The sequence below is a fragment of the Dipodomys merriami genome, unplaced genomic scaffold (assembly GCF_024711535.1).
Source record: "Dipodomys merriami isolate MVZ:Mamm:240054 unplaced genomic scaffold, mDipMer1.0.p SCAF_325, whole genome shotgun sequence".
In the NCBI taxonomy this organism is placed as follows: Eukaryota; Metazoa; Chordata; class Mammalia; order Rodentia; family Heteromyidae; genus Dipodomys; species Dipodomys merriami.
The window spans coordinates 988,698-1,015,000 of record NW_027204771.1 but is presented as its reverse complement, the minus strand read 5'-3'; the positions used below and the strand labels follow the sequence as shown (position 1 = coordinate 1,015,000).

The 26,303-nt window shown below is 49.8% G+C and overlaps 1 protein-coding gene across 1 annotated transcript in view; it reads right to left on the bottom strand.

Moving 5' to 3' along the window:
- Window positions 1-26,303, bottom strand: part of Itga9 (integrin subunit alpha 9) — a 93,595-nt gene that overhangs the window by 16,405 nt on the left and 50,887 nt on the right. The window contains exons 16-20 of the mRNA XM_070042418.1: window positions 18,360-18,512; window positions 17,591-17,667; window positions 10,489-10,639; window positions 1,472-1,558; window positions 640-719 (exon numbers count right to left, since the gene is read on the bottom strand). Of these exons, the coding sequence (XP_069898519.1) occupies window positions 640-719; window positions 1,472-1,558; window positions 10,489-10,639; window positions 17,591-17,667; window positions 18,360-18,512 (548 nt within the window). The remainder of the gene's footprint in view (window positions 1-639; window positions 720-1,471; window positions 1,559-10,488; window positions 10,640-17,590; window positions 17,668-18,359; window positions 18,513-26,303) is intronic.

Below are 26,303 nucleotides of genomic sequence, written 5' to 3'. Positions count from 1 at the left end.
GCTCTGAGGTTTGGATCCTGGCCGGTCCTGATCTTTGGGGTCCACACCGTGTCCTGGCCTCCCTGGCCTGGTATCTGAGAGCTGCACCGGGGCCGGTGGGGAGGAGGAGCGGATACTAAAATAACCCTGGCGTTCTTCTCCTTCTCTCTCTCCTATTGTTCTCCACAATGGTACCCTGTGATTCTGACCCTCCAAGGCTGCTGCCCCTGACCCAGGCCCGACATCTGTCTGTCTTCTGTACATCGGGTGACATCAGTCTCTCACAAGCCAGCCACAGAGCCAGGTGCGCCAGCCATGCATGAGGCAGAGCTCTTAGGATCTCAGTTCAAAGCCAGCCTGGGCAAGAAAGTCCGTGAGACTCTCATCTCCGATGAACCACCAGAAAACCGGAAGTGACGCTGTGGCTCAAGTGGCAGAGTGCCAGCTTTGCACATAAAAGCTTAGGGACAACACCCAGGCTTTGAGTTCAAGACTCAGGATGTTCCTGCCCGGGCTGGCTTTGAACCACGATCCTCAGATCTCAGCCTCCTGAGTGGCTGGGATGACAGGGGTGAGCCACCAGCACTCAGCTCTTAAATCTTTTATTTTAAATGCAACAACAACAACAAAATCCAGTAACTTTGTTCCTTGCCTGCTTACCTCTGCGCAGTCACAATGAAGCGGAGTATGTCCTCGTCCCCAGACAGGTGACTAGTGTCAAAGATCATGCTGAACTCATACTACAGAAAAAGGAAAAGAAAATGGTATTTGGCTCCCACAAGCACTCCATCCTCCAAGAGCTATAATGTTCTGCTACTTCTAACTTCTGGAAGCTGTTATTTATTTATTTACTTACTTAACTCTATTTATTGTGCATCCATCCAGAGCCACTGGCACTGGTTAAGGGGAAGTTTCTGACTCCCACAAATAGATGACTTGAAGTGCTAACTAACTCCCAGCTAAGGCAATCTGGAGGCAGCGTGCTTGTGAGGTAATTGGGTTGAGATTAAGTTGTGCACTTCTTATGATTCAATTAGTGTCCTTGCAAGGAAAGAAGAGATGACTGGCAGACAGGAGGATGGAGGGTAGAGGCCAACTTGGGCCAAGTTAGTTAGATCCCCTAGGAGGTCCTGGTGGCTCACGCCCATCATCCTCGCTACACAGGAGGCAGAGATCCGAGGATCGCGGTTCAAGGCCAGCCAGGCAGGAAAGGCCATGAGACTCTCATCTCCAATAATCCACCAGAAAACCAGAAGTGGTGCTGTGGCTCCAGTGGTAGAGAGCCAGCTTTGAGCACAAAGAGGCTCAGGGACAGCACCCAAGCCCCGAGTTCAAGACCTAGGGCTGACAAAAAAAAAAAAAAAAGGGAAAGGAAAAGATGACGGCAGTGTTGCCACAGACCTTGGGGGCTGTTGGGGAGAGTCAGGGGAGACAGTGCAGAGCTGAGCGCAGGTGGGTGAATGGGACCCAAGCACCTGCTTCTGCTACTTACCTTGGACGCAGACCTCATGAATGGAAATCCCACACTGCACTTGAGAAAGTCGGATGCCAGGAGCTCGCAGGAAGTGCCTGTGGCTTCCTGGAAGAGAAGAAGCACCATGTTGGCCACGTGGTCGGGGTGTGTGTCGGGGGGAGGAGGGAATCGTTTCTTTTGGGGGTGGGGAGGTTTTCAGCTGAGGAACCCAGGAGATGTGCTGTTGCTGCTGTTTTTCCCCTGACAAATCCCCCGCCTTCTCCTCTGCCCGCCCATCTTTTTCCATGCGATTCCCCAAGAAGGCAAGCATGGAGGATAAAACCACCATGAGTCAAACTGATGCTGTTGTTTGGTCCACACTGGGTGACTGGAAATCCCCTAAGGCCTGGATGGAAAGGCCGCCCAATTTTCCTTCGGGACCACTGTTTAGAGGGCCACTCCTTCATTCTGCCTTTTAAGATCTTGCAGAAAAAGAAGGAGACCTGGCTAGCTGGTAGGGTGCTGGCAGCACACCCCTGCAATCCCAGCTGCTGAGGAAGGGAACTGAATTGGAGGCTGGACGCGTCTCACAGCTCCAGCAGAACAATCCAGACGGATTCTTATCTCCAGCAAGCCAGCAGAAAGCTGGAAGGGGGTACGACTCAAGGGGCAGGGTGCCCAGCCGAAGTTACCCTTCGGGCAAGAGCGTGAGGCCCTGAGTTCAAGCCTCATGACTGACAAACAAAAGATCAAAAACAATAAAAAGAAAATTCAACCCAAGAAACATGGAATGCCAGCCAACATGGCTTCACCACTTTAGTTGATTTTAATTCACTCGTATTGATTTCAATTCACTTAAGGCTGGGTCCATTTAATTATCCTCTTTGTCCACTTTGAGAAGAAGGCCGCCAGCTCCCAGGGAACAGGGAGGGGGGAGGGGAGAGACTCTTAATTGAACTCTATCTATCTATCTATCTATCTATCTATCTATCTATCTATCTATCTATCTACCTATCTATCTATCTATCTATCTATCTATCTATCTATCTATCTATCTATCTATCTATCTATTTTGTCCAAGTACCTGATACTTTAGCTCACCGGCTGGTGCTCTACCACCTGAGTCTCCCGCACTGAACTCTCAATTGTGCAGCAGGCCCCATTTTAGGCCTTTCAGGATGAATGGATTTATTTATCTATTTATTTTGTGGATTGTGGGGTGCAGCTTGAACATGGGGCCTGGGTGCTGTCCCTTAGTGCTTCACTCAAGCCTGAGGCTCTACCTCTTGAGCTGTGGCTTTGCTTGTGGCTGTTTTTTGGTGGTTAAAGGGAGAGGAGTCTCATGGACCTTCCTGCCCTGGGCTGACTTTGAACAGTGATCCTCAGATCTTGGTGTCCTTTGTAGCTAGGACTGTAGGTCTGAGCCACCAGTTCTTGATTTTTTTTGTTGCAGGTTTGTTTTTTGGTGCTGGTCCTGGGGCTTGAATTCAGGGCCTTGCATTCTTGCTTGGCTTTTTCAGGCAAAGCTAAAACTCTAGCGTTGGGGCCACAGCTCTGCTTCTCTGCTTTTTGATTTTTTTACTTTTGGTTCATTGGAGATGAGTCTGGTGGCTTTATTATTTTTTTTTTCTTCCTGGGCTGGTTTTGAACCATGATCTTCATGTCTCAGCCTCCCTGCTAAGCTAGAATCATAGAGTGCTGGGCTTGTGTAAAAGCTTGGGGACAGTGGTCAGGCCCTGAGTTCAAGCCCCACAACCATGGAAAAGAAAGAGGGCCCCAGATGTGCTAAACTGCAGGAGGGGGATGGAAGGGGCATGCATTTGACAGGGGCCGGCCGTGAACCTTGAAGTGGCTGGAAATCTGGAATCTGTTCTTCTAGGTCCTGAGCATTTCAGACAAACTGTATGCACCTGTTCCTCCATGTGTGGCTGGCTAAGTTCATCCCGCCCCACATGGCCGGGTGCACCCCACAGCCTGAACAATAGCCCCCTAAAGGGAGGCAGGCTTCTGAAAACTTGCCAAAATGGCTGTTCATGGTCTGAATCTGAGTGGACCCTTGTATGGGCTGTGTACCTGGCTCACAGGAAGGGGAAGGGGGAGGGAGGAGTGGGGAGAAAGGCTTTTAAAGGGTGGTGTTCTGGGGCTGGGCAGGTGGCTTAGTGGTAGAGTGCTCGCCTAGCATACATGAAGCCCTGGGTTCGATTCCTCAGTACCACAGACACAGAAAAAGCCAGAAGTGGTGCTGTGGCTCAAGTGGTAGCGTGCTAGCCTTGAGCAAAAGAAGCTCAGGGACAGTGCCCAGGCCCTGAGTTCAAGCCCCAGGACTGGCAAAACAAATTTAAAAAATAAAGGGTGGTGTTTCAAAGCATGAGACAGATCTACAGTTTGTAGAATTGCTGGGGGCTTATGCCTGTCATCCTAGCTACTCAGGAGGCTGAGATCTGAGGATCACAGTTCAAAGCCAGCCCTGGGTAGGAAAGTCCATGAGACTCTCATCTCCAATAAACCACCACCAAAAACTGGAGGTGGCGCTGTGGCTCAAGGGATAGAACGCCAGCCTGGAGCAAAAGGAGCTCAGGGAGGGCATCCAGGCCCCGAGTTCAAGCCCCGGGACTAGCACACACAAATCCATCCATTAATGTGATCTGCCGATGGGAAGGCAGAGCCATGTCCCGGGTCCCCGTGCTCAGCCCAGGCTGTAACTCTCCCCGTGAGTCCCCCCACAGCCGCCTCAAGCAGCAACCTCAGCCAGGCCTTTGGAAAAAAGAACGACGAGGTTTTCCTTGGCACAGAGCGTAGATTTCCTGCCCAGCCCCACAACTCTGAGAATAAACACCTCCCACTCCTGCCCCGCTTCCTCTGTCTTGCAGCGGGCTCTCTGCCCCTCGAGCAGAGAACTGGTATATCTGATTCTCCTTTCTCCACGGCTCTATGAACTGGCCTTCCATGGCCTTGGGGAGTGGAAGGCAGCCGTTTTCATCTGGAATGTTCTAGATAATGGCTGCGGTGGGGATGGGGGGGGTCAGCATTTATGAGCATGTGTTGGTACTTGCTGGGCTTTTGTGCACAAGGCTGTCGCTCTACCACTCAAGCCATGCTTTCACTCTCGTCTTTTTGCTGGTTAGTGTGGATCTAAGCGTGGTGTGGACTTTTCAGCCCAAGCTGGCTTCAAACCTCAGTCTGCTGATGGGCAAAGTGGTGGCCAGACCACCAATGTCACCAGGGAAGCATTTGCATCACACTTGACACTTGGGCAACACTCCCAAGTGAGAGAAAAGGTCCTATGAATGTCTAACAACAGAAGCATTCCCCTATCCCACCCCAGGGACGCATGCCTGGTACCCCAGCTGCTCAGGAGGCTGAGCTCTGAGGATCGTGGTTCAAAGCCAGCCTGAGCAGGAAAGTCCATGAGACTCTCATTGCCAATGAACCACCAGAAAACCCAACATGGTTCACGTGGTAGAGCTCATGCCTTGAGCTGAAGAGCTGAGGGACAGCGTCGGGGCCCAGAGTTCAAGCCCCAGGTCCAACACACACACACACACACACACACACACACACACACCACATGCCAATCTAGAAGACAGTTGCCAAAAAAATGGCCCTCAGCTTTATTTACTGTCCCTAAACCTTCAGAGTATAGTGGAGGGTACTACAAACGAGAAGAAAGGGCCGAAGGCAAACACAGTATTCTCCAGGCGGAAAGGGGCATGTTGACATCTGCTCCCGAGTCAATATTTGAGAATTGTCGAAGCACATTTATTCCTTTATTTGAAATACCCTTAACTGTGTTCAGATGTTTAAAAAATGACTATAAATCATTTTAGGAGCAGCAAGAACTTGCGATGAAAGTAAAATGAACCCTTATTTATCTTTTTTTAACCTGGATTCCTTTTTTTATTTAGTTAGCTAACAGTTTCTTGAATGGCATACTTCAGGTATTCTAAGTTTTTAGACACCTCCACACTCGAAAGTTTTCTGACCCAGAGTAAGAACAGGGAGAAAGAGACGAAGAGGTCTGTACCAAATCTCACTGGGCCTGGGGTTCTGGCTCTGGGGGGGGGGGATGAGTCCTGAGGATCACGGTTTGAAGCTAGCCTGAGCAGAAAAGTCCAAGACTCTCATCTCCAGTTAAGCACCCCCAAAGCCACAAGTGAAGGTATGGTTCAAAAGGTAGAGCCCCAAGCCTTGGGCAAGATAAAAAGCTCAGAGCCTGAGTTCAAGCCCCAGACCTGGAGAAAAAATTAAAAAACAAAAAACAAAAGAGCCAGGAGCGAGGCCTTGTGGAAGAGGAGTTAGGGCCCTGGTTTCGGGGACCCCATCTTGACCAGAGTCTAGTCTGCCGCCCCTTTCCACGTTCACACAGCCTGTCCTGATCCCTAAGGATACGTTCAGCCCATCCCTTGTCTGATGGGTGGAGAAGCCCGGCCCCCTAACAGGCGTTAACATTTCCTACTGGTGCGTCCCTAAATCCCCACCGGGAAGAGAACCAGGGGTAACTCTGGAAAACTGGCCCACCCCAGTTTGCCCCTCCCTTCATACACTAGAATATTCTTTTCTCCCAGTGAGCAGTGAGGGAGAATTCACTCAGGTGTAATTTGGAAAGCCCTCTCTCTTTTATGTTGGTCTTGGAGCTTGAACTCAGAGCCTGGATGCTGTCCCTTAGCTTATTATTATTATTGTTATTATTATTATTATTATCATTATTATTGCTTAAGGCTGATCGTTGCTACTACTTGAGCTGCATCTCCATTTCTGGCCTTTTGGTGCATCACTTGATATAAAGAGTCTCCCTGGTTGTTTTTTCCGTCCCGAGGCTGGCTTTGAACTGTGACCCTCCCATCTCAGACTCCTGAGCGGCTGGGATGGCAGGCTGGCATTATCACGGAGTGAGAGGTCATCTTCCTGAGAGAGGAAGATGGGTGCTGGGAGGCGGCCACAGTTCCGGATCTGGCCCGGGCAGCGCCGGTGGGCATGGAGGGAGCCTGGCATGGGTCTTGGCCTTGAGGCCAAGGCTTTTGTAGCACTTGAAGGGCACCTTGTTCAGAGAGATGGCATCTGCCCCAGAGCATCCACCACGCTTCCTGCCTTCATAGCCCCACACACACACACAGAGCAGGAGACGTGACGTCACGAGAAAGGCCCGATTCATGGGGAGAACCCAGCCACCCGGCCGTCCTGGCGAGCACTGGACACGAAGACTCATTACCATGCAGAGAGGATGCGCCCAGGCCAGGGATTCTGGCTGTCCACATAGGCCAGCCCCGCTCTGCTGAACCTTGCTTCCCCCATCAGATTTTAATGTTTTAAGATCATTATGGGGAGGGGGCTACGAGGCTCACACCAATTTGCTCAGGAGGCTGAGAGCTAGATTGCAGTTCAAAGCCAGCCTGAGCAGGAAAGTCTGTGAGGCTGCTTTCTTTTTCCCTTCTCCTTGCCAGTGGGTCTTAAACTCTGGGCCTGGGCGCTGCCCCTCAGCTCTTCAGCGCAAGGCAAGCACTCTACCACTTGAGCTACAGCGCCACTTCCAGTTTTCTGGTGGTTCCTTGGAGATAAGAGTCTCATGGACTTTCCTGCCTGGGCTGGCTTTGAACCCTGATCCTCAGATCTCAGCCTCCTGAGTAGCTGGGATGACAGGCCTGAGCCACCAGTGCCTGGCCAGCTTTCTTTCTTTTATTCTTTCATTAGAGATGCTGTCATGTGCTGTGAAAAAAAAAACATTAAAACCAAGACTCCTTATGTGCCCTTAAGAGAGGAAATTGTTCAATTGCTCTCTTGTAGTAAGTCAGTGGAGGGGAAGGAAAAACAACCAGGGGTCTGAATGTGCGTGTTCTAAATTCCCCTCGCCCTCTGCCGGCTCTCTATCCACCCAGGTGGCAAAGCACAGCTTTTGCTCTGTTGATGTTTCCAAAGCCAAACGCTCCCCTCTTTCCCGACGTGGTGAATATACAAACAGAGCTTTTCATGAGGCGAGAGCCGAACCCAGCCGGCCAATGCGAGGCCCAGGTGGCGGCTGTGATTAGAAATAATCACTTGAGTTTCTTACCAGAACCTTCTACCCCGGGCTGGCTGCCATGCAAAGCTGCCTGCCTGCTAAGAATACAGCCGGCAAACCTGCTCGGCTCTGCCTTCTCCAGTGCCCTCAACGACAGAGAAACAATTCAAAATGCTCAGGGCTGGGCCTGGTGCCAGTGGCTCAAGAGGCTGAGATTGCAGGATCACAGTTCGAAGCCAGCCCGGGGCCAGTTACCCAGTGAAAAGGTGGAAGTGGAGGTGTGGCTCAAGTGGTAGTGCATCAGCCTGAAGCAAAAAAAGCTAAGGGGGTAGTGCTCAGGCCCTGAGTGCCAAAGGCCCAGTTACCAGCACAAGAAAATATCATCAATAAAATAGAAATAAAGACAGGGGATTTACTTTTGACAGTCCCCAAATGGAAGATCAGGAGCTGATTGTTATTCTAGAAACTTCCCTCCACTGGGAACGGAGCCAAGTAAGGTTTTCTACCTGTCGAGATGCAGGAAGTTCAAGGTAAAGTCGTCCGGGCCTAGGGGTGCAGGTCGGGGACAGGAAAGGGGTGGGAAAAACATTGTTTTCTGAGTATTAATGTCTCCCCTCAGGGCTTGCTTAACCAGGGCAAGCGGTAAGTTCAATCCATCATCTTAATGGCTCAGCCAAGAAGTCTAGAAGCATCTTGCCCGGTTATTAACTAGAGACATGGGAGAGTGGAGCACAATGGAGACTTGGTGTGTGCCCTGGCAGGGGCGAGCGGCCCGGGTGGAGGCAGGCTGTCGGTCATCGGCTGAGATCCTGAAGGATGAGGTGTGTCTACCTGCAAATGTGTGATTTCCCCAGATTTCCCAACACACTGGGCGCCTTGTGTTCCCCCTATATATGGGGTGGGGGAGGGAAATCTCCGGTGTGGGTTCAAGCCAGGCACTCCCACAAATAAAACATTACACAAACACTTTACTGTGCAAATCCTTCTTCTGTCTCTCTCTCTCTCTCCCTATTCAGATCAGGAAGTGGGTCAGTTTTTAATCACCTGGCGCCATCTTGAATTTTGAGACAGGAGACTCTGGGAAAGGTAATGCCCAGGACTTCCCTCTCTTTGATGGAGAATCTGGCTAATTTTCCTTTCATGGCTTATCCTTTCAAAAAATACATACTCTGCTTAGAATAATAAAGGGAATGCCTTTGAACTTCTCTTGACAATTATGTTGTCACATCTCCCTCATTAGGCCCTGTCACACAAAGAAATGGAGACACGGGTCTCGTCCTCTATCACCCTGGCTTCCCAGAATCCTCAGGGAGGAGTCTGTCAAAGTGGCGGCTTGACATAAACACTGCTTTGTCCGGGGAAGCCTCCATTTGACAAGAAGCTATTTTAGCTTCAGCCATATTCTGTGACAAGAATTGTGTTTTCTAGGAACTGAAGGTGTGGCTCAAGTGGTGCAGGCCCAGTCAAATAAAGAGTTGTTCTTCTGACAAGTTCTTTTTTGTTTTGTGGGTCATGGCACTTGAACTCTGGGCCTGGGCACTGTCCCTCAGCTCTTCAGCTCAAGGTTGGTGCTCTACCACTTGAGCCACAGCACCACTTTCAGCTTTCTAGGGGCTTATTGGAGATAAGAATCTCATGGAGTTTCTTGCCTGGGCTGGCTTTGAACTGTGATCTTCAGATCTCAGCCTCCTAAGTAGCTAGGATGACAGGTGTGAGCCACTGGCGCCCAGCTTCAGCCTTATTTTTAAAAAAATCTTATATATTTATTTTTATTTTATTACACCAGCTGAGGAGGGTACAAGTGCATAAGTCATGTTACGAGTATAGTGCACCTTGATCTATGTCACCCTTCCGTGTTGTCCCCCAGATCTCAGACTCTTAAGCTAGGGTTACAGGTATAACTGAAACTTTCTAGAATGTACACATGCTGGAAATGTACAAATGCACCTACTCAAAGAAAGGTTCAGATGAAAAGCTACAGGGAGAAAAGACACAAGGGACAGTGTAAGCTGGGCACCAGTGGCTCACGCCTGACCTCCCAGCTACTCATGAGGCCGAGATCTGACGACTGTGGTTCAAACCCAGCCTGAGCAGAAAACTTCATGAGACTCTTATCTCCAATTAACCAGCAAAAAGCCTGAAGTGGTAGTGCAGTAGCGTGTCAATCTTGAATGAAAAACTCAAGTGACTTAGGAGAGGAACAGAAAGGCACAATGCCTATGTGTATCCGATCGATTGTACAAAATAGTTATCGAAATGAACTCCGGAAATGGAAACAACTTTTTTTCCTTTTAGTTTTTTGTCTTGTTTGTTCATTTGTCTGTCTTTGGGGGGCACAGAAATAGAGGACAGAGGGTGAAGAGAGGCAGCCGTGATCCTCACTGGGCAAGATGTAGAGACTGAACTCTACACCTTGTAGGTGAGGACAGGAGGGAAAAGCAGAAGACAGCGAGGGAAGGGGGACATGGTTCAAAAGGAAATGTGCTCATTTCCTGACTTATGGAACTGTCACCCCTCTGTCCATCACCTCGATAATAACAATTCAAAATTTTTTTAAATGGGAGATTTTGGAATTTCTCTTATTTTATACTTATTCATATTGTGTATTATCTATTATTTCCATTATATTTATCACATTATAATGTTGTAAATTATATTTATATTCCATTTATTATTTATTGGTCGCTTTTGGTTCAAAGCACGAATAATGATAATCATGTGTAATAATTTTTAAAAATTTAAAAAGAAAGAAATGCTCAAATGAGAGTATAAGGCCCAGAATTCAAGTACCAGTACCCGCACACACACACATGCGCGCACACACAGATACACACACACACGCGTGTGCACGAGGCGATATATAATACAGGCATTCTCTGAGGTATACTGCTAGTATAACATATGACTATACGCATACTGTCCAAGTGGAAAGGGAATTCTATCCCAGGGACCCTCCCAGCTGAGGTTTCTGTGAGGACCGTCGCAGCTGAGCGCACCCTCTCAGAAAGGTGAACTGGCTGTGCCAGATGGACCAAACCTGCCTCCAGGGCAGGCCGCTTACCGTCTGCCACATGTTGATGAAGAAGAGCTCCCGGGAGACATTGAAGGACACGCTGGCATCGTAGGCATCGTCCCCCAGGTTGGAGATGGAGATGTTGACAGAGATATTCTTCACTGCTCCTAGAGCTAGATATGGAGTTGTTTCATCCACACTGCAATGTAAACAAAAGCAACAGCAGTGAACACCCTGAAACCCGCCCTGGGATAACACAGGCATGGAGAATGCTTGGAAGTGGTAGGCGGGAGCTAGAGTCAGGACTACAAGTCCCAGAATCCCATTCACCAGCCAAATGTCAGGGCAACGGGGGCCCATGGGCCTTTGCTAGTTCATTTCAAACTCAGGTCTTGGGCGTTGGTGGCTCACGCCTGTCACCCCAGCTATTCAGGAGGCTGAGATCTGAGGATTGAGGTTCAGCCCAGGTCGAGAAGTCTAGGAGACTCTTATTGCCAATGAACCAGCAAAAGAAGCCAGAAGTGGCGCTGTGGCTCAAGTGGTAGAGTGCTAGCCTTGAGCTGAAGAGCTGAGGGACAGTGCCCAGAGTTCAAGCCCCCTGACTAACAACGAGTACTCAGTCTCTCAGTAGGCTGTAGTGCTTTCGTATACACATTTTGGGGAAAGAATCGTCCTTCGCCATCCATGAGGAGAAGCCTCACTCTCTCTCTCGGGCCTGGCGTGTCCACAAGAATAACATGTACAACAAGAACTCAGAGGGCCTGGCTTTGGAGGCGAGCGGTCTGAGGATGCAAACAAGATGTGAAAAATGAACTCGGAGAACTCTGCATTCTTGAGCCGTCTCCAGTACATGAAGGGACCCTGACCTCAAGCCATTGTGGCAATTATTTATTATTGTTGGCCTTCTTCGACTTAAACAATGGACGGGTTATTTCTGTCCTCGTTTGCTTTTGTAAGGTTAAAGGAGTCATAGACAGACCTGGAGTTATGAGACAGTACTAACCCAGCTTTAGCTCAAGAAGGAACTGCACTAAGCTGGTCACCTCACAGTGACCACAGTTAGGAAGGTAGAATATTCAGCTGAGGGAACAGAGGGAAATTCAGCACCGTGGCGGGGGTAATTCTACTGTTGTGCTCTGTACCAGTCGATTCCCTTCATGTGCAAATGCCAAGGGGTCACAGGCCAGACGTTTTGACTTATTCCAGCCCCTGTAATGCAAACCTCTTGACATTTAATTATGAATCAATGCCCCTTCCTCAAACGTGTTTCGGGGATGAAGGGAAGCCAGGTACCTGTCCAGGGTACAGCGTGAACTCCAGACTGCAAGGAAGCCTTGAAGCTGTCGCTCCTGTGTTTTTGAAAGCTCTAAACCCATGACCAAAATAGTCCATCTTTGCTTTCCAAAGTTATTCTTAGAAGTGAAATGAAGATCTAATTTGCCAGCCTGGGACTGAGTCCTGTCAAACATGTCTTTCTGAAATCTCACAGTGGGTCAGGGTATTAATGTCAGGGTTCCTGTGTGTGTGTGTGTGTGTGTGCGTGTGTGCGTGCACATGCACGTGTGCATGTGTGTGTGTGGGGGGGTTGAACTTTGGGCCAGCTCATTGTCTCTGATCTTTTATGCTCCAGGCTGGTGCTCTACCATTTGAGCCACAGCTCCACTTCAGGCTTTTTTATGATTCACTGGAGGTAAGAGTTTCACAGGCTTTCTCCTCAGGCTGGATTCGATCAGCTGTCCTTAAGAGTACAGTCTCCTGAGCATCTGGAATTACAGGCATGATTACTGGCACGAAGGATACAATGTGGGTAAGGTGGCTGGCCGTGGGCTGAGCTGGGGTTGGGTGCCCGGGGCATCTGTGCCTGAAATGCTCCTTCTTGTCCGCCATCACACACATTTCCTAGTCCTAGCCCGTCATGTCTAGGCCTTTCGGCAGTCCTGTAAGGACTGGGAAAAAAGAGACCTATCAGGAGATACCTAGCCCCATTGTTCTCATCAGCTCTTCAGGTCTTGCCAGGCGCCGGTGGCTCACGCCTGTCATCCCACCTACATGGGAGGGCTGAGATCTTAGGATCACAGTTCAAAGCCAGCCTTGGGCAGGAAAGTCCATGACAGCCTTATCTCCAATGAACCACCAGAAAACCAGAAGTGGCTCAAGTGGTGGCGTGGAAAAGCTCAGGAAGAGCACCCAGGCCCTGAGTTCAAGCCCCACAACTAATCAAAAAACAAAACAAAACAAAAAAAAAGAAAGTTGAGCCCTAGAGAAGAGAACATACTTCATGCAAGTCCTCAGGTAGGGCGTAAGAGCAGTGAGCTCTGTTTGGGATGGAGACCATTGGAGCCCTTAGATGACAAGACTCCATCGGGTGGTGAAGGGCTTTGGCATGAAAAGTCTTTTGACAGCATGAAGAAAGAAAAGGACTCCACATGGACGGCCGTGCCAAAATTCTCGAACAATCAGGCCACAGTTTTGTGTGCCAGACATTCCATGGGTGCTTATTTATTTATTGAAGGACAATTTCCTTTAATTTCCAGGGGATCTGATTCCCTGATAAACTTTCCCATTAATTCCAATTTTCTGGGGAAGCCTTTGAAGCAGGCCACATTGCTTTATACATGAACTCTTTGGTGCGCTTGTATGTATGTGTATGTGTATACACACATATATAACATATACATGTGTATACACACACACACACACACACACACACACACACACACACACACGTGAGGGAAGGGGGACATTGTCCAAGAAGAAATGAAGGCACTCTTCACTTGACTTATGGAACTGAAACCCCTCTGTACATCACCTTTGTAATAACCATAAAAATTGTTTTTAAAGACAAAGAAATGTGTAGAATAGTCAGTGTAAGATACACATTGTAGGACTGGGAAGGTGGCTCAGTGGTAGAATGCCCGCTTAGCATGCATGAAACCTGGGTTTGATTCCTCAGCACCACATACACAGAAAAAGCCAGATATAGTTCTGTGGCTCAAGAGGTAGAGCATCAGCCATGAGCAAAAGAAGCTCAGGGACAGCACCCAGGCCTTGAGTTCAAGCCCAAGAACTGGTTAAAAAAAAAAAAGATACAAACTGTCAGTTTTCTGTAAATTTCATATTTTAGCACTTTTTTGTCTTTTGTCAGGCATGGGGCTCGAGCCCGGGGCCCCGGGGGACTGTCCCTGAGCCTCTCTGTGCTCAAGGTGAGTGCTCTACTACTTTGCGCCACAGTACCATTTCCTGTTTTTGAGGGGTTCATTGGAGATAAGAGTCTCACTGCCCTGGCTGGTTTTGAACCTTGATCCTCAGATCTCAGCCTCCTGAGAAGCTGGGATGATAGGCGTGAGCCACCCGTGCCCAGCTGAGATGCTTGTTTTTGATCTTCACAGTTTTCCTTGAGATTTATGGAGGCCATCGGGGCGAGGTCAGATGTCTGGGACACAATCTCTTAAGAAATTGTTTCTTGGCACTTTAGTTGACAACTACCAAAACGTTTCCATTTTTAGAGTTTCAAACGAGCAAACACATGAGCACATCCTAGGACCCAGTTACTCATCGATGTCTTCCAGGGAGAGAACATGAGCCAAAGTTCCAAATGAACTTGGGGTTGGAGGCGTGGCTCGGGCTGTAGAGCACCAGTCTATGAGCCAAAGCAAGGCTCAGATACCGAGCTTGAGTCTGGGTCTCAGACCAAAAAGTAAACATAAAAAAATAAACTGATCGCAATGAAGGAACAAGGAACATGCCAGAAGAGTGAGTGGAGACTTCCTGCTCCTGCATGCAGGCTGGTGAGTGAACCCCAGGAAGTACACCACTAAGGTGAGATGTGCTGGAAGGGTCGGGCGCCGGCAGCTCACGGGAGTCACCCTAGTTAGTCAGGAGGCTGAGATCTGAGGATGGCGAATTGAACTCTGCACAGGCAGGAAAAGCACCAGCAAAAAGCCAGAAGTGGAGCTGTGGCGCAAGTGGTAGAGCACCAGTCTTTCGTGTAAACACAAAGCTCCCTGAGTTCAAGCCCCAGCACTGACACATGTGTACGTACACACAGACACAGACACACATACACAGATACTTTCTTTTCCAGTTACTGGGCACAGGCCCCAACAAGGTCTGAGCTGCAATTGGAGATGGGAGGTGGCTCTCTGTAAGACACGTGGATTCATGTTCACAGGGCATCAGGGAAAGGGGTTCCTGGGATTGAATCTCTAGTTTGAAAATCCACCGAGATGGCGGCAGAACCTCTTCCTCCTCCCTTGTACTGATTTCTCTACTGAAGTCTAAAGTGAGCGAAAAAGAATGGAATGTACAAAGGAGAATGGGGTGGAAGGAGGGTTCACCCTATCAAGATTCAGATACTTGCAGTTAAGTACACAGCACTTAAGAACAGCATTTTCAAATAAAAATTACAAGAAAAGAAAAGAAAAAAAAAGAATAGCATGTCACCAGCTGCCAGTGGCCCACGCCTTAATCCTAGCTGGAGGTGGCAATCTAAGGATCTCAGTTCAAAGCCAGCTCAAGCAGGGAAGTCCGAAAAGCCAGAAATGGAGGCTCAGGTGGTAGAGAGCCCGCCCTGAGTAAAAAAGCTAAAGGACAGTGCCCAGGCCCTGAATTCAAGTCCTAGTACTAGATACATAATATACACTTATAAATAGATAACATGTATATTTAGATATGTAATATCATATATATGTTATATACATTGTGTTAGACACATATAAATATATAAATATAAATGTACACAAAATGTACATATTTACAAATTTATACTATATAGTATATACTGTGTACTTATACATATGTCATTTTTATATTACAGTATAGATTATATTCATGTTACATATGTATATGTAAATATATTGCTATATTTACATAAAATTTATATATTTAATTTATATGTAACTATATAATATATAAACATATTTATTATTCACTGCTTTTAAATATATGTTTACTATATATGAGCATATTTATATATCTATACAGAAAGAAATACACATGCAAATATTATAGTACATATTGTACATCATAAAATGAACATGAACATGTAAATCTGGTTACGCATGTGTTAAGTTCAGATAGACATGGAGTAAACATGTGAGCATATGCCGATGTCCCTGTGAACTGGCCCAGCAGAGGCTCATGAAGAGCCATGGTCATCTTCCTCTGCAAAGCACAGCCAAGTGGTTCCGTCCCTCTGGGTGCTCAGCCTCCCTCCCTGGTCCCTGGGAGAGGAATTCAGGATGGCTCCGGGCTGGGCTTGGGGCTGGGGCCATCTGGAATGCATCACTGGCATGGCAGGAACCACTGGATGTGGGACAGGGCCTCCCGGGTGGGGAGGGGTGCAGAGGAATGTCCCCCAGGCTCTGCGCTAGGCCTGACCTCACCACACTGGGGGGTGTTGTAGGATGTGGGGCCGTTCCCCGCCCCTGCCTGCATCAGGGCTACACTCAGCCAGTCAGGAGCCCGCCAGCTGGACAACTGGCCTAAACTCGCATCAGGAAGGCCTCCGGGCCTCCCACGGGTACTGATGATGGCCACAGTGTCCCCACCAACCCAGTGCCAGAACTCGCATCAGGAAGGCCTCAGGGCCTCCCATGGGGACTGTCCAAGATGGCCACAATGTCCCCAGCCACCAACCCAAACATCAGCCAGAAGGCCGGGCACCGGGGCCCATGCCTGTCATCCCAGCTACTCTGGTGGCTGGGATCTGAGGATCATGGTTTAAAGCCAGTCCTGGCAGCAATGTCTGATCATCAATGAACCAGCGAAAAGTGGAAGTGTGGGTGTGGTTCAAGTGGTTAGAGCACTAGCCTTGAGGGAAAAAGCTAAAAGACAGTGCTCAAACTTCAAGTTCCAATATGTGTTTGTGTGTGTGTGTGTGTTTGTGCATGTGTGAGAGAAAGAGAACATGGATCCTCTTTTTCTCTCATACACATATGAATGTCACAGGCAAGAAAAGATAACAAAATATACCAAAGATAGCAGCAAAATACATGAAATATACCAAATTTTCCCAACTGGGCATCCTTTCTCTTGTGAAATGATGTATGCTCTATGAGAGATAAAGGAAATAAAGCATTCTCTCTCTTCTCTCTCCCTTATTGGGGTCTGAATTTATGGACTTGCACTTTTTCCTGGCTTTATTTTTTGTTTTGCTCAGGGAAGATGCTTACCACTTGAGCCACACCATCACCTTTGGCTTTTGCCCTCGGAGATAAGAATCTCCTCAATTTGTCTGCCTGTGCTGTCCTTGGATCTCAGCCTCCTGAGTCACTAGGCAGACAGCCACTGGAGCTGGGCCTAGAGCAGTTCTTTCTGCCTGGTTTCTGGGTCTCTGGGAAGAGACTCCATGTCCATCATGCAGCCCGCTCAGTGTGCATAAGCTCCCATGTCAGGGTTCTCTGCCTTGAAATCCATTGCCCACATTTTCTTTGAGCTCAAAAAAGCATTGACGGATTTCCCTGTGACTTTAATAAGCAGAGAACCAAAACCAAATGTGTCCCTTACCCCCAGCATCTTCAGAGGCCTTGTTAGAAGAATTTTCCAATAGTTTAACTTGAGTGTGTATGTGTGTGAGTGTGTGTTCTGGAACTTGAACTCAGGGCCTGGGCGCTGACCCTGAGCTCTTTTGCTCAAGGCTAATGTTCTACCACTTTGAGCCACAGCATCAATTCTACTTTTTGAGTGGTTTGTTGGAGATGGGTCTCACAGACTTTTCTGCCTGGCTGGCTTTGAACTATGATCCTTAGATCTCAGCCTCCTGAGTAGCTAGGGTGACTGGCGTGAGCCACCAGCGCCTGGCCATATTTGTCTATCATCATAACCAACTATCACAGTCTACTTCTTTCGTTGTTATTAGTAATACTAGGGTTTGAACTCTAGATTTTTAGCTTTTTTACTGGTGCTTTTATCACTGCAGCCATAGTCTTACTGCTGGCTTTTGCTGTTTAATTAGAGGATACCCATACTTTCCTTCCCTGGCTCACAACTTTCAGCTCTCAGCCTTCTGAGTGGCTGGGATGACAGGTGTGCGCCACCGGCCGGGTTTACCTGTCTTGATGGGGGAAATCCGAGCCTTCGGGACGAGTGGTCCTGGAGTTAGGGAGAAGCGGGTTTCTCTGGGAATGATGCTAGTAAGAGGAATGCATACCTGGAGAGCAGCAGCTTGCCTCGAAGCTGCAGGTCGGCCGCGCAGTCCTCCGACAGACAATTCCTCTCGAAGACTGTCTGTGAAAGACACAGCAAGCCGATTGGAACAAGACTTAAGAACCCAAGGGCAAACTGCAGCTGATCTCCTCCTTGTAAATAAGCAGGGATGCATTCTCCTGGCCCTTTACACACTCCAAGGCATCAGGTGCCTTGCATGGTGAGAGGGACCTTACAGAGGCTTTCAGAAACCTCTAGGCTGACAAGGGGACTCTCAGAAGCACTGGTCAGAGATGCTTTTGCCAGGTTCTATGAATTCACTAGAAAGCGCTCCCTCCCCAACTGCATATGTGGGCCCTCTACCATAGACTCCTGCCAATCATCCTGCTTGCAGGAGCAAAGAGGAGGTTGAGGGCCTGGCCACTGTCCCTGAGCTCTTCAGCTCAATGATAGCTCTCTACCACTGGAGCCACAGTACCATTTCAGGTTCATTGAAGATATGAGTCTCATGGACTTTCCTGCCTGGTCTGGCTTTGAACTGAAATCCTCAGACCTCAGCCTCTTGGGTATCTGGGATAATAGGCAAGAGCCACTGCCCTGGCTGGGGTGGTATTTTTCCTAACGACTTGAGGACAGTCTGGATGGCTTGAATCCCACCCTAGCTGGACACAATTCAGACCACCCACTGCAGCAGGTCGGGCTTTGCACTGGCAGGCATTATCCCCGTCTTGCCCCTGCCACCCTGGGCTGGGCAGTGAGCTCAGGGTTCTGACCTGGTTCTTCTGGGCGACCTTCTGCCCTTTCTTCCAGCGCAGTACGGGAGTCAGTGCCGGCAGCTCCTTCTCCTCCTCCTCCCCAGCCTTGTGGGCTCCCAGGCTGTAGGCGGCCTCGAACACGATGGGGCTGATGACATCTCGTACCCTAGGCTGCAGCAACAAACAACACAGGGCTGGTGAGGGGGGGGGGATGGAGATGAAAGAGGGGGAAGGGGTCCGAGGAGGGGGCTGGAGCCCTGAGGGAGCACGCTGTGGCCCTTCTTCCCCTAGTGCCTTGAACCCCTGTTCAAAATGAGGCGTCTTCCTCCCACCATGCTCTGGTGTATTCCCACCCAAATGCTCCTCCTTCCCACAATGCTCTTGGCTCCTGCTCCAAAGCAATTGGGGCATGCCCCACACATGATGGAGGATGTCCAATGACTTAGTTCTGCATCCTAGCTCTGGGCTCCTGCTCAAGTGCTCCTCCTTCCCACAATGCCTTGGGCTCCGGCTCAAAATGCTTCATCAGCAATTGGGGGACACTTCACACACGATGGAGGATGACCAATGGACTTACTTCTGCATTCTATAGCTCTGTGTTTCCGATCAAGTGACCCTTCTTCCCAGAATGCCCTGGATTCCTACTCAAGTGCTCCTTCTTCCCACAATGCCCAGGGTTTCCACTCAGATGCCCCACTGTGCCCTGGGTCCCATGCCTTAGGGCCGTGTGCACAGCTGGGCACGGCTGATCACTTTCCTCCTTGAGTGCCAGCCTTGCGCACAGCCAAGTCGCACTTGGTCCCAGAAGCAAACATGTTTTGTTTCTGTGCATTATATACAAAGCCATTCCAGAGCCGGCGATGTGGGAGGTTGAGGCGAGAGGCCCACAGTTCGAGGCCAGCCCGGGCAGGACTGGCTCTGGGAGCGATCCAGCAAGAGGCCAGGACAAAGTGTGGCCCAGTGGGTGAGCACGGCCCTGAGTAAGAGCTGAGGGGAGAGAGGGGAGCCCCAAGTTCACGCCTCAGTTCCAGCGCGCATGTGCACTGGACTGAGTCCAGTGGTGGCTTCGCACCTCCCTAAGATATCATCTGCTCAGGGTGCGTGAGCCCAAGGGGACGGCGCTGCCCCCCACGGGGGAAGGAAGGACAGACAGACAACCAGGGAAGACGGCCTAGACGAGTGCTGCTTCCGCCCTTTTCCTTGTTTTTATTTTTTGTCCAGGTGGGGCTTGAACTCGGGGCCTGAGTGCTGCCCCAGAGTCTCTTCTGCTCAAGGCTGGCGTTCTACCACTTGAGCCAGATAGATATGAGGCCCCTTCCGGTCTTCTGGTGGTTCTTTGGAGATCAGATCTCCTGGACTTTCTGGCCCCGGGCTGGTCTTGAACCACGATCCTGCGGATTTCTGCCTCCCGAGCCGGCGTGAGCTGCAGCACCTGGCTCAGGCCATTTCTTCATCTGTAGCCACACAACCCTCAAGTTGTGGAGAGGAGAAGGGGGAAGGGGGGAGGAGGAGGAAGTGGGGGGAGAAGGGAGGGGGAGGGGGGACCTCATGCCCTTGGATCCGGGTGATGAATGGTCCCCACAGCAGGCTCTGGGCCGTGGTGAGTGCTTTCCTAGTACTAGGCGGGGTAGCCTAGGGCCCACTGGGGCCAAAGCTTGCCCCTGGCCGGCCAGCCGAGGAACGGGGTGGAGTCCCGAGGAGGCCAGCCTGTCCCCCAGAGGGCGCAGAGATCAGAGCCTGCGAGTCCTTGGCTGGCGCCCCAGGAGGAGGATGCCCATCACTTAGGGTTGGTCTGTGGCAGCCCGCCGCCCCTATCCCCCGCCAGGGATTGAGCACAGGAGTTCCTCAGGGGGTGGACGCGGGTGGAGTCAATAAAGTTTTACTGCTCTAACCAATGGATAGCCCTGGAATGACATAGCCTTGTGTGTGTGTGTATATGTGTGTGTGTGTGTATATGTGTGTGTGCCTACATATGTGTGTATATATGTGTGTGTATATATGTGTGTGTATATATGTGTGCGTGTATATGTGTGTATATGTGTGCGTGTGTATATGTGTGCGTGTGTATATGTGTGCGTGTATATATGTGTGTGTATATGCATGCGTGTATATATGTGTGTATATATGTGTGTGTATATGTGTGTATATGTGTGCATGTGTATATGTGTGCGTGTGTATATGTGTGCGTGTATATATGTGTGCGTGTATATATGTGTGTATATATGCGTGTGTATATATATGTGTGTATATATGCGTGTGTGTATATATGCATGCGTGTATATATGCGTGCGTGTATATATGCGTGTGTGTATATATATGTGTGTATATATGTGTGTGTATGTGTGTGTATATGTGTGCGTGTGTATGTGTGCGTGTATATATGTGTGCGTGTATATACGTGTGCGTGTATATATGTGTGCGTGTATATGTGTGACTGTATATATGTGTGTGTGTATATATGTGTGTATGTGTGTATATATGTGTATGTGTATATATGTGTGTGCATGCGCATGTGTGTTGGCCAAGCATCAGTGGCTCACCCTGTCATCCCAGCTACTCAGGAGGTGGAGATCTGAGGATTGCGGTTCAAAGCCAGCCCAGGGCAGGAAACTCTTTGAGACTCCTTTTGTTTATTATTTTTTTTTTGGCATGGGGCTTGAACTCTGGGCCTGGGCGCTGTCCCTGAGCTCTTCAGCTCAAGGTGAGTGCTCTATCACTTGAGCCACAGCGCCACTTCTGGTTTTCTGGTGGCTTATTGGGAATCTCTCGGTCCTGGCCAGGCTGGCTTTGAACTGCGATCTCAGCTCTCAGCCTCCTGAGTAGCTAGGATGATGGGCGTGAGCCACCAGCGCCCGGCTTTGTGAGGTTCTCATCTCCAATAAACCCCCAGAAAACAGAAAGTGGGTTTGTGGCTCACGGGGTAGAGCGCCAGCCTGGAACAAAAGAAGCTCAGGGACAGTGCCCAGCTCTGGGCTGGCACCAAAAGGAACAAGCCAAACCGGGTATCTTTGCAGATGTAAATGCGGTCCTATGAGCTACAGACAACCTACAAGGAGATCATTAGAGTCCGTATTCTAGAAAGTTCTCTCTGCCTGTAGCAGGGAAATGGGGGAATGGAGTAAGACTCGAGGAGAAAGGCCATCAGGGCCCGAGTGAACACACAGACAAGGAATGGGGACACTGGCAGGTCCATCTTCCCAGCTTTACTGGAGAAACTCAAGAGTGCCTCAGTTTGACCTCTCAGCCTATGGCTGTCAACGAGTTGCCCCTGGGACTGTGGCTGACACCTGCTGCCCAACCATACAACAACAGAAACCCACACACAGCTGTGTTCTCTGAGGGAAGGAAGGAGGGAGAGAAGGAAGAGGAAGGAAGGAGGGAAGGGAAGGAAGAAAGGAAAGGAAAAAAGCCTTCTTCCTTAGCTTAGAGCCACAGGGACACACCAAACAGAAACAGAAAGCCGTTGCTTCCTCCCTCCTGTTATTTGTGTGTGCCACTCAGTGCTGGGACTTGAACTCAGGGCCTTGCCCTCTGACTTGGCTTTAAGCTCCCACGAGCCATGCCCCCGTTCTGGCTTTGTGCTGACTCGCTGGAGTATTTCATGGACTGTCCTGACCAAAGCTGGCTTTGAACCACGATCCTCCAGTTGTTGGGCCGAGGAGCAAGGAGCTGCAGATGCGAAGCCAGTAACCCTTGGCTGGAGAGACAGCTTTACATGCAGCGTCCTGGAAACTCGTCACTACATAGTCTTCCCAGGCGGGATTTATGCCAGGAAAAGAGGCCACAAAGCAAAGCAAGCAAGCAAGCTTTATCTTTGCATGAACTCAGCTATAAACACTGGCTAGACAGAGTTCTAAACACAGTTGAGTCAACGAGCTGCAGAAACTGTCCACCCCAAAGCAGGACGTAAGTGGCCTAGTACGTGAGGGGATCTTGCTTCTGTAAGCTTCTCGGCTAGATTAAAGACTTGAATGGTCAGTGTACATGGCTCTGTGCACAATATAGTGCATTAGTGATCCACCGCCATCAGCCTGGAAGGCCTTGGGCTTGGCAAGTCCCGAAAAGCTTCACCCACTCTAGAGAGCATTTATTGCACATAATTTCCCTATGAGATTCACAAGCTCTGATGTTTTTTTTTTTCCTTTCTCAAGGCTGGCGCTCTACCACTTGAGCCACAGCGCCACATCTGGCTTTCTGGTGGTTCACTGGAGATAAGAGTCTCATGGACTTTCCTACCTGGGCTGGCTTTGAACTGCCATCCTCAGATCTCAGCTTCCTGAGTAGCTGGGATGACGGGCATGAGCCACCGGTGCCCAGCTGCTTTGGCTTCTTAAAGGAAAGACAATATCCAGTGAATCTGGCTCCTGACTTAGAAAAGAGTCACCCACGGCCTACACTTGTAATCCTGGCTACTCAGGAGGCTGAGATCTGGAGGATCGCAGTTCAAAACTAGCCTGGGCAGGAAAGTCCATGAGATTCTTATTGCCAATGAACCACTCAGAAAACCAGAAGTGGTGCCATATACGGCTCAAAGTGGTAGCGTGCTAGCCTTGAGCAAAAGAACTCAGGGACAGCGCCCAGGCCCTGAGTTCAAGGCTCATGGCCAACAACAACAAGTCTTCAAGACTCTTATCTCCAATTAACCAGCAAAAAGACAACAGAGGTGTGGTTCAACCAGTAGTCTGCCAGCCTTGTGCAGATAAACAAAGCCAGAGAAGAGCAGGAAGTCCCTGAATCCAATTCCCTGTACCAGCACACACACCACACACACATACACACCATATGCACACACAAATAATGAAATTAAGGACTTTTTTTTACTAGCACAATATAATGAGAAAGTTCATCGTGGGGTTTCCAGAACAATGAATAACTCGCTTTAGACTTGAGAGAAACCTTATGCTTTTCAGAGGCTAAATGAGCTCCCGGGTCTCTGTGGTTAAAATAAATCGTCCATTCCATTTTATGGTTCAAGGCCCAGGCTTCAAAGTCGCCCGAGACCCCCAGGGATGTTAAAGAATTTGGTCCTTCGGTCAATGGCTTCTGACCTGAGCGTAGCCACATGGTTCTGGAAGCTAAGCGGACAGCATCTGCTGCCCCGTGAGTCTGTCGGGGTGAGGGGGCAAAAAGAATTTTCTAGACTCCACACAGGGTTTGGCTGCTTTTATTACCAAATATATATATATATATATATATAAAATAAAAAATCCTGCTGCTTCATGGGCCCAGAGAAGGACATCTAGAAGCTTCCTTTAAGCTCACTGTTGGTGTGAAAAATCTTGAAACCATGACTGAAATGAAGAAGAGAATCAAAATAGTAACTTTTTTTTCTTTTTTTCATTTTGTTGGATTGGCTGTTTAGTATTCAAACCACCATGGATCTATCTGTTCGGTTTGATACTCAATAAATGATTTACGGCTCAGCAAGGGATCATGTCATAAAGAAAAAAATCCCAGTAGTTTCCCGTTGGGCACTGGTGGCTCACACCTGTCACCCCAGCTACTCAGGAGGCTGAGACCTAGAGGATCGTGGTTCCAGGCCAGCTTGAGCAGGAAAAGTCTATTAGACGCTTATCTCCAATAAACCACCTAGAAAATCAGAAGCAGCGCCATATAGGACTCAAAGTGGTAGAGCACCAGCCCTGAGTGAAAGACACCCAGGCCCCAAGTTCAAGCCCCAGGACCTGCATGCGCGCGTGCGCACACACACACACACACACACACACACACACACACACAGGCTCAGCCATTTTAATGTATGACCTCGATAGGTAACTACATATGAAGGATCCCATGTGTGATTCTAGCCCACCAGCACCCATTCTTCCTTGAGAGAATGGCCATCGGAAAAGGCACAAAAGCATCTCTTCAGTCCCAGGCTGGAACAGCTCACTGCCCGCTCAGGACAGTAAGAACCCAGACCCCAGCCTCACTCAGAACCCAGAATCCAGACCCCAGCCTCACTCAGAACAGTGAGAACCTTAGACCCCAGCCTCACTCAGGACACAGTGAGGACCCAGACCCCAGCATCAGGGGACACAGTGAAGACTCAGATCCCAGCCTCCCTGGGGTCCGTAGCATCTCAATATGGGTCACACCACAGCCTGGAGAGGCCTATGGCCCATGCTGCTATGAGACTGTATGAAATACTCCTTCCAAACGCCACAGGAGACAAATCTTGGGCCAGGTCTTGTGAGGGTAAATGCTACAGACAGTAAAGGCCGCTCCCTGGCATGGGGCTCCCTCCTGCTTGCTCCCCTCCTCGCCTCTCTAGCCCCTGGCCCTGTGAGCAGGGCATCTTCAAACATCAGTAAGGGCCGGGCACCCTCCTCTCCCCACTGCGACACACAACTGAATTCCAAGTTCCACCGCCAATCTGCGCAGCCCACTTGGTTGTTATGTAATTCACTCTATGCCAAGGCTTAACTCAGCCTCCAGACCTAACCTGGCTTTTTAAAATTTTGCTCAAGGCATGGTGCTCTACCACTTGAACCATGCCTCTAGCTTCCTTTCACTGCCTTGAGAACCCAGGGCAGGTGACATTTCCCAACCTGCAGACCCATCGTGCAGGGAAACACCCCTTCCTTTGTTTCCAGGCAAAGCGACCCCATGTCAACCTGGACCAGGCTTCCAAGTAGAAAGCAAGGGACTTTGGCCTGTGTGTGTGTGTGTGTGTGTGTGTGTGTGTGTGTGTGTGTGTGTGTGTGTGTGTGTGTGTGTGTGTGTGTGTGTGTGTGTGTGTGTGATCGGCAGCCGCCCTAAAACCCTTCTAGGGATCTACCCCACCCTCTCCGGGCCCCAAATCTCCCTCCATGGGCCAACTCCAGCCCTGCACAGGAGCTCTCAGTGCATCTGGGAGTCTGCTCAGCCCCTCCCCAGGACCGTCTATGGGGGAGGTCCCCCAATGCCAGTGATCCCATCTTAGGGATAATTCCTTCCCAGCGACAGGTCCCACCGAAGGCACGTGACCAGCCGGCTGTGGCTGTGTCCCAAGGTCTGAACTGAGTATGAAAACAAGACAGGGGAAAGCTCCAGCGAGTGCATTCCAGGGGCATTAGACACATCGCCTCCGAAATAAACAAAAGTTTGTGTCTCAACACAGACCTGATGAAAAGGAGGTGGGAACCAAGGGGGGGGGAGGAAGGGGAGGGAAGGAGGGAGATGAGGAGGGGGGGGGGGACAGGTGGGGGGGTAGAGGGGGACCAGAGAGAAATGGGTCCTTTCTCAGGCTACAGATCGTGGGGTGCAGCAGGGCCCCGGTTCCGGTCAGGCAGACAGGCAGCGGACCCCAGGTTGGCCCTGGCCAGTGAAGGCCACCTCTCTGAACAGGATGCCCTCAAAAGGGTAGCGCTGCACACTTCATCGGACCATGGTGACTGGAGACCCGTTAGGAGAGCAGCCATGTTCCACAGTCCCTTCCCTCCCTCCCTTCCTTCCTTTCCTTTCTTCCCTTCCCTTCCTGCCTTCCTTCCCTCTTTCCTTCTCTCCTTCCCTTTCTTCCTTCCCTTTTTCTTCCTTTGTCTGCCTGTTTGTCTTTCTGTCTGTCTCTCTGCCTGTCTGCCAGTCTGTCTCGCGTCGCTCTGCCTGTCTGTCTCTCTGCCTGTCTTTCTCTGTCTCTCTGCCTGTTTGCCAATCTGTCTTTCTGTCTGTCTCTCTGCCTGTCTTTCTGTCTGTCTCTGCCTGTCTTTCTCTCTGCTCTGTCAGTCAGTCTGTCTCTGTTGGCCTGTCTGGCTGCCTGTCAGTCTGTCTATCAGCCTCTCTGTGTCTGTCTGTCAGCCTGCCTGCCTGCCTGTCTGTCTTGTGCTCTTACTGGCAGCTTGAGCTCAGGGCTTCACGCTCTCACTTGGCTCTCTCTTTCTGCCCCTGGCTGGTGCTCCTCCACTCGCTGGCCCGCAGCTCCCTGTCCAGAGTCTCGGGGGCTTTCCTGCCCTTGGCGGCTGTGACCTGAGACCCTCAGGTCTT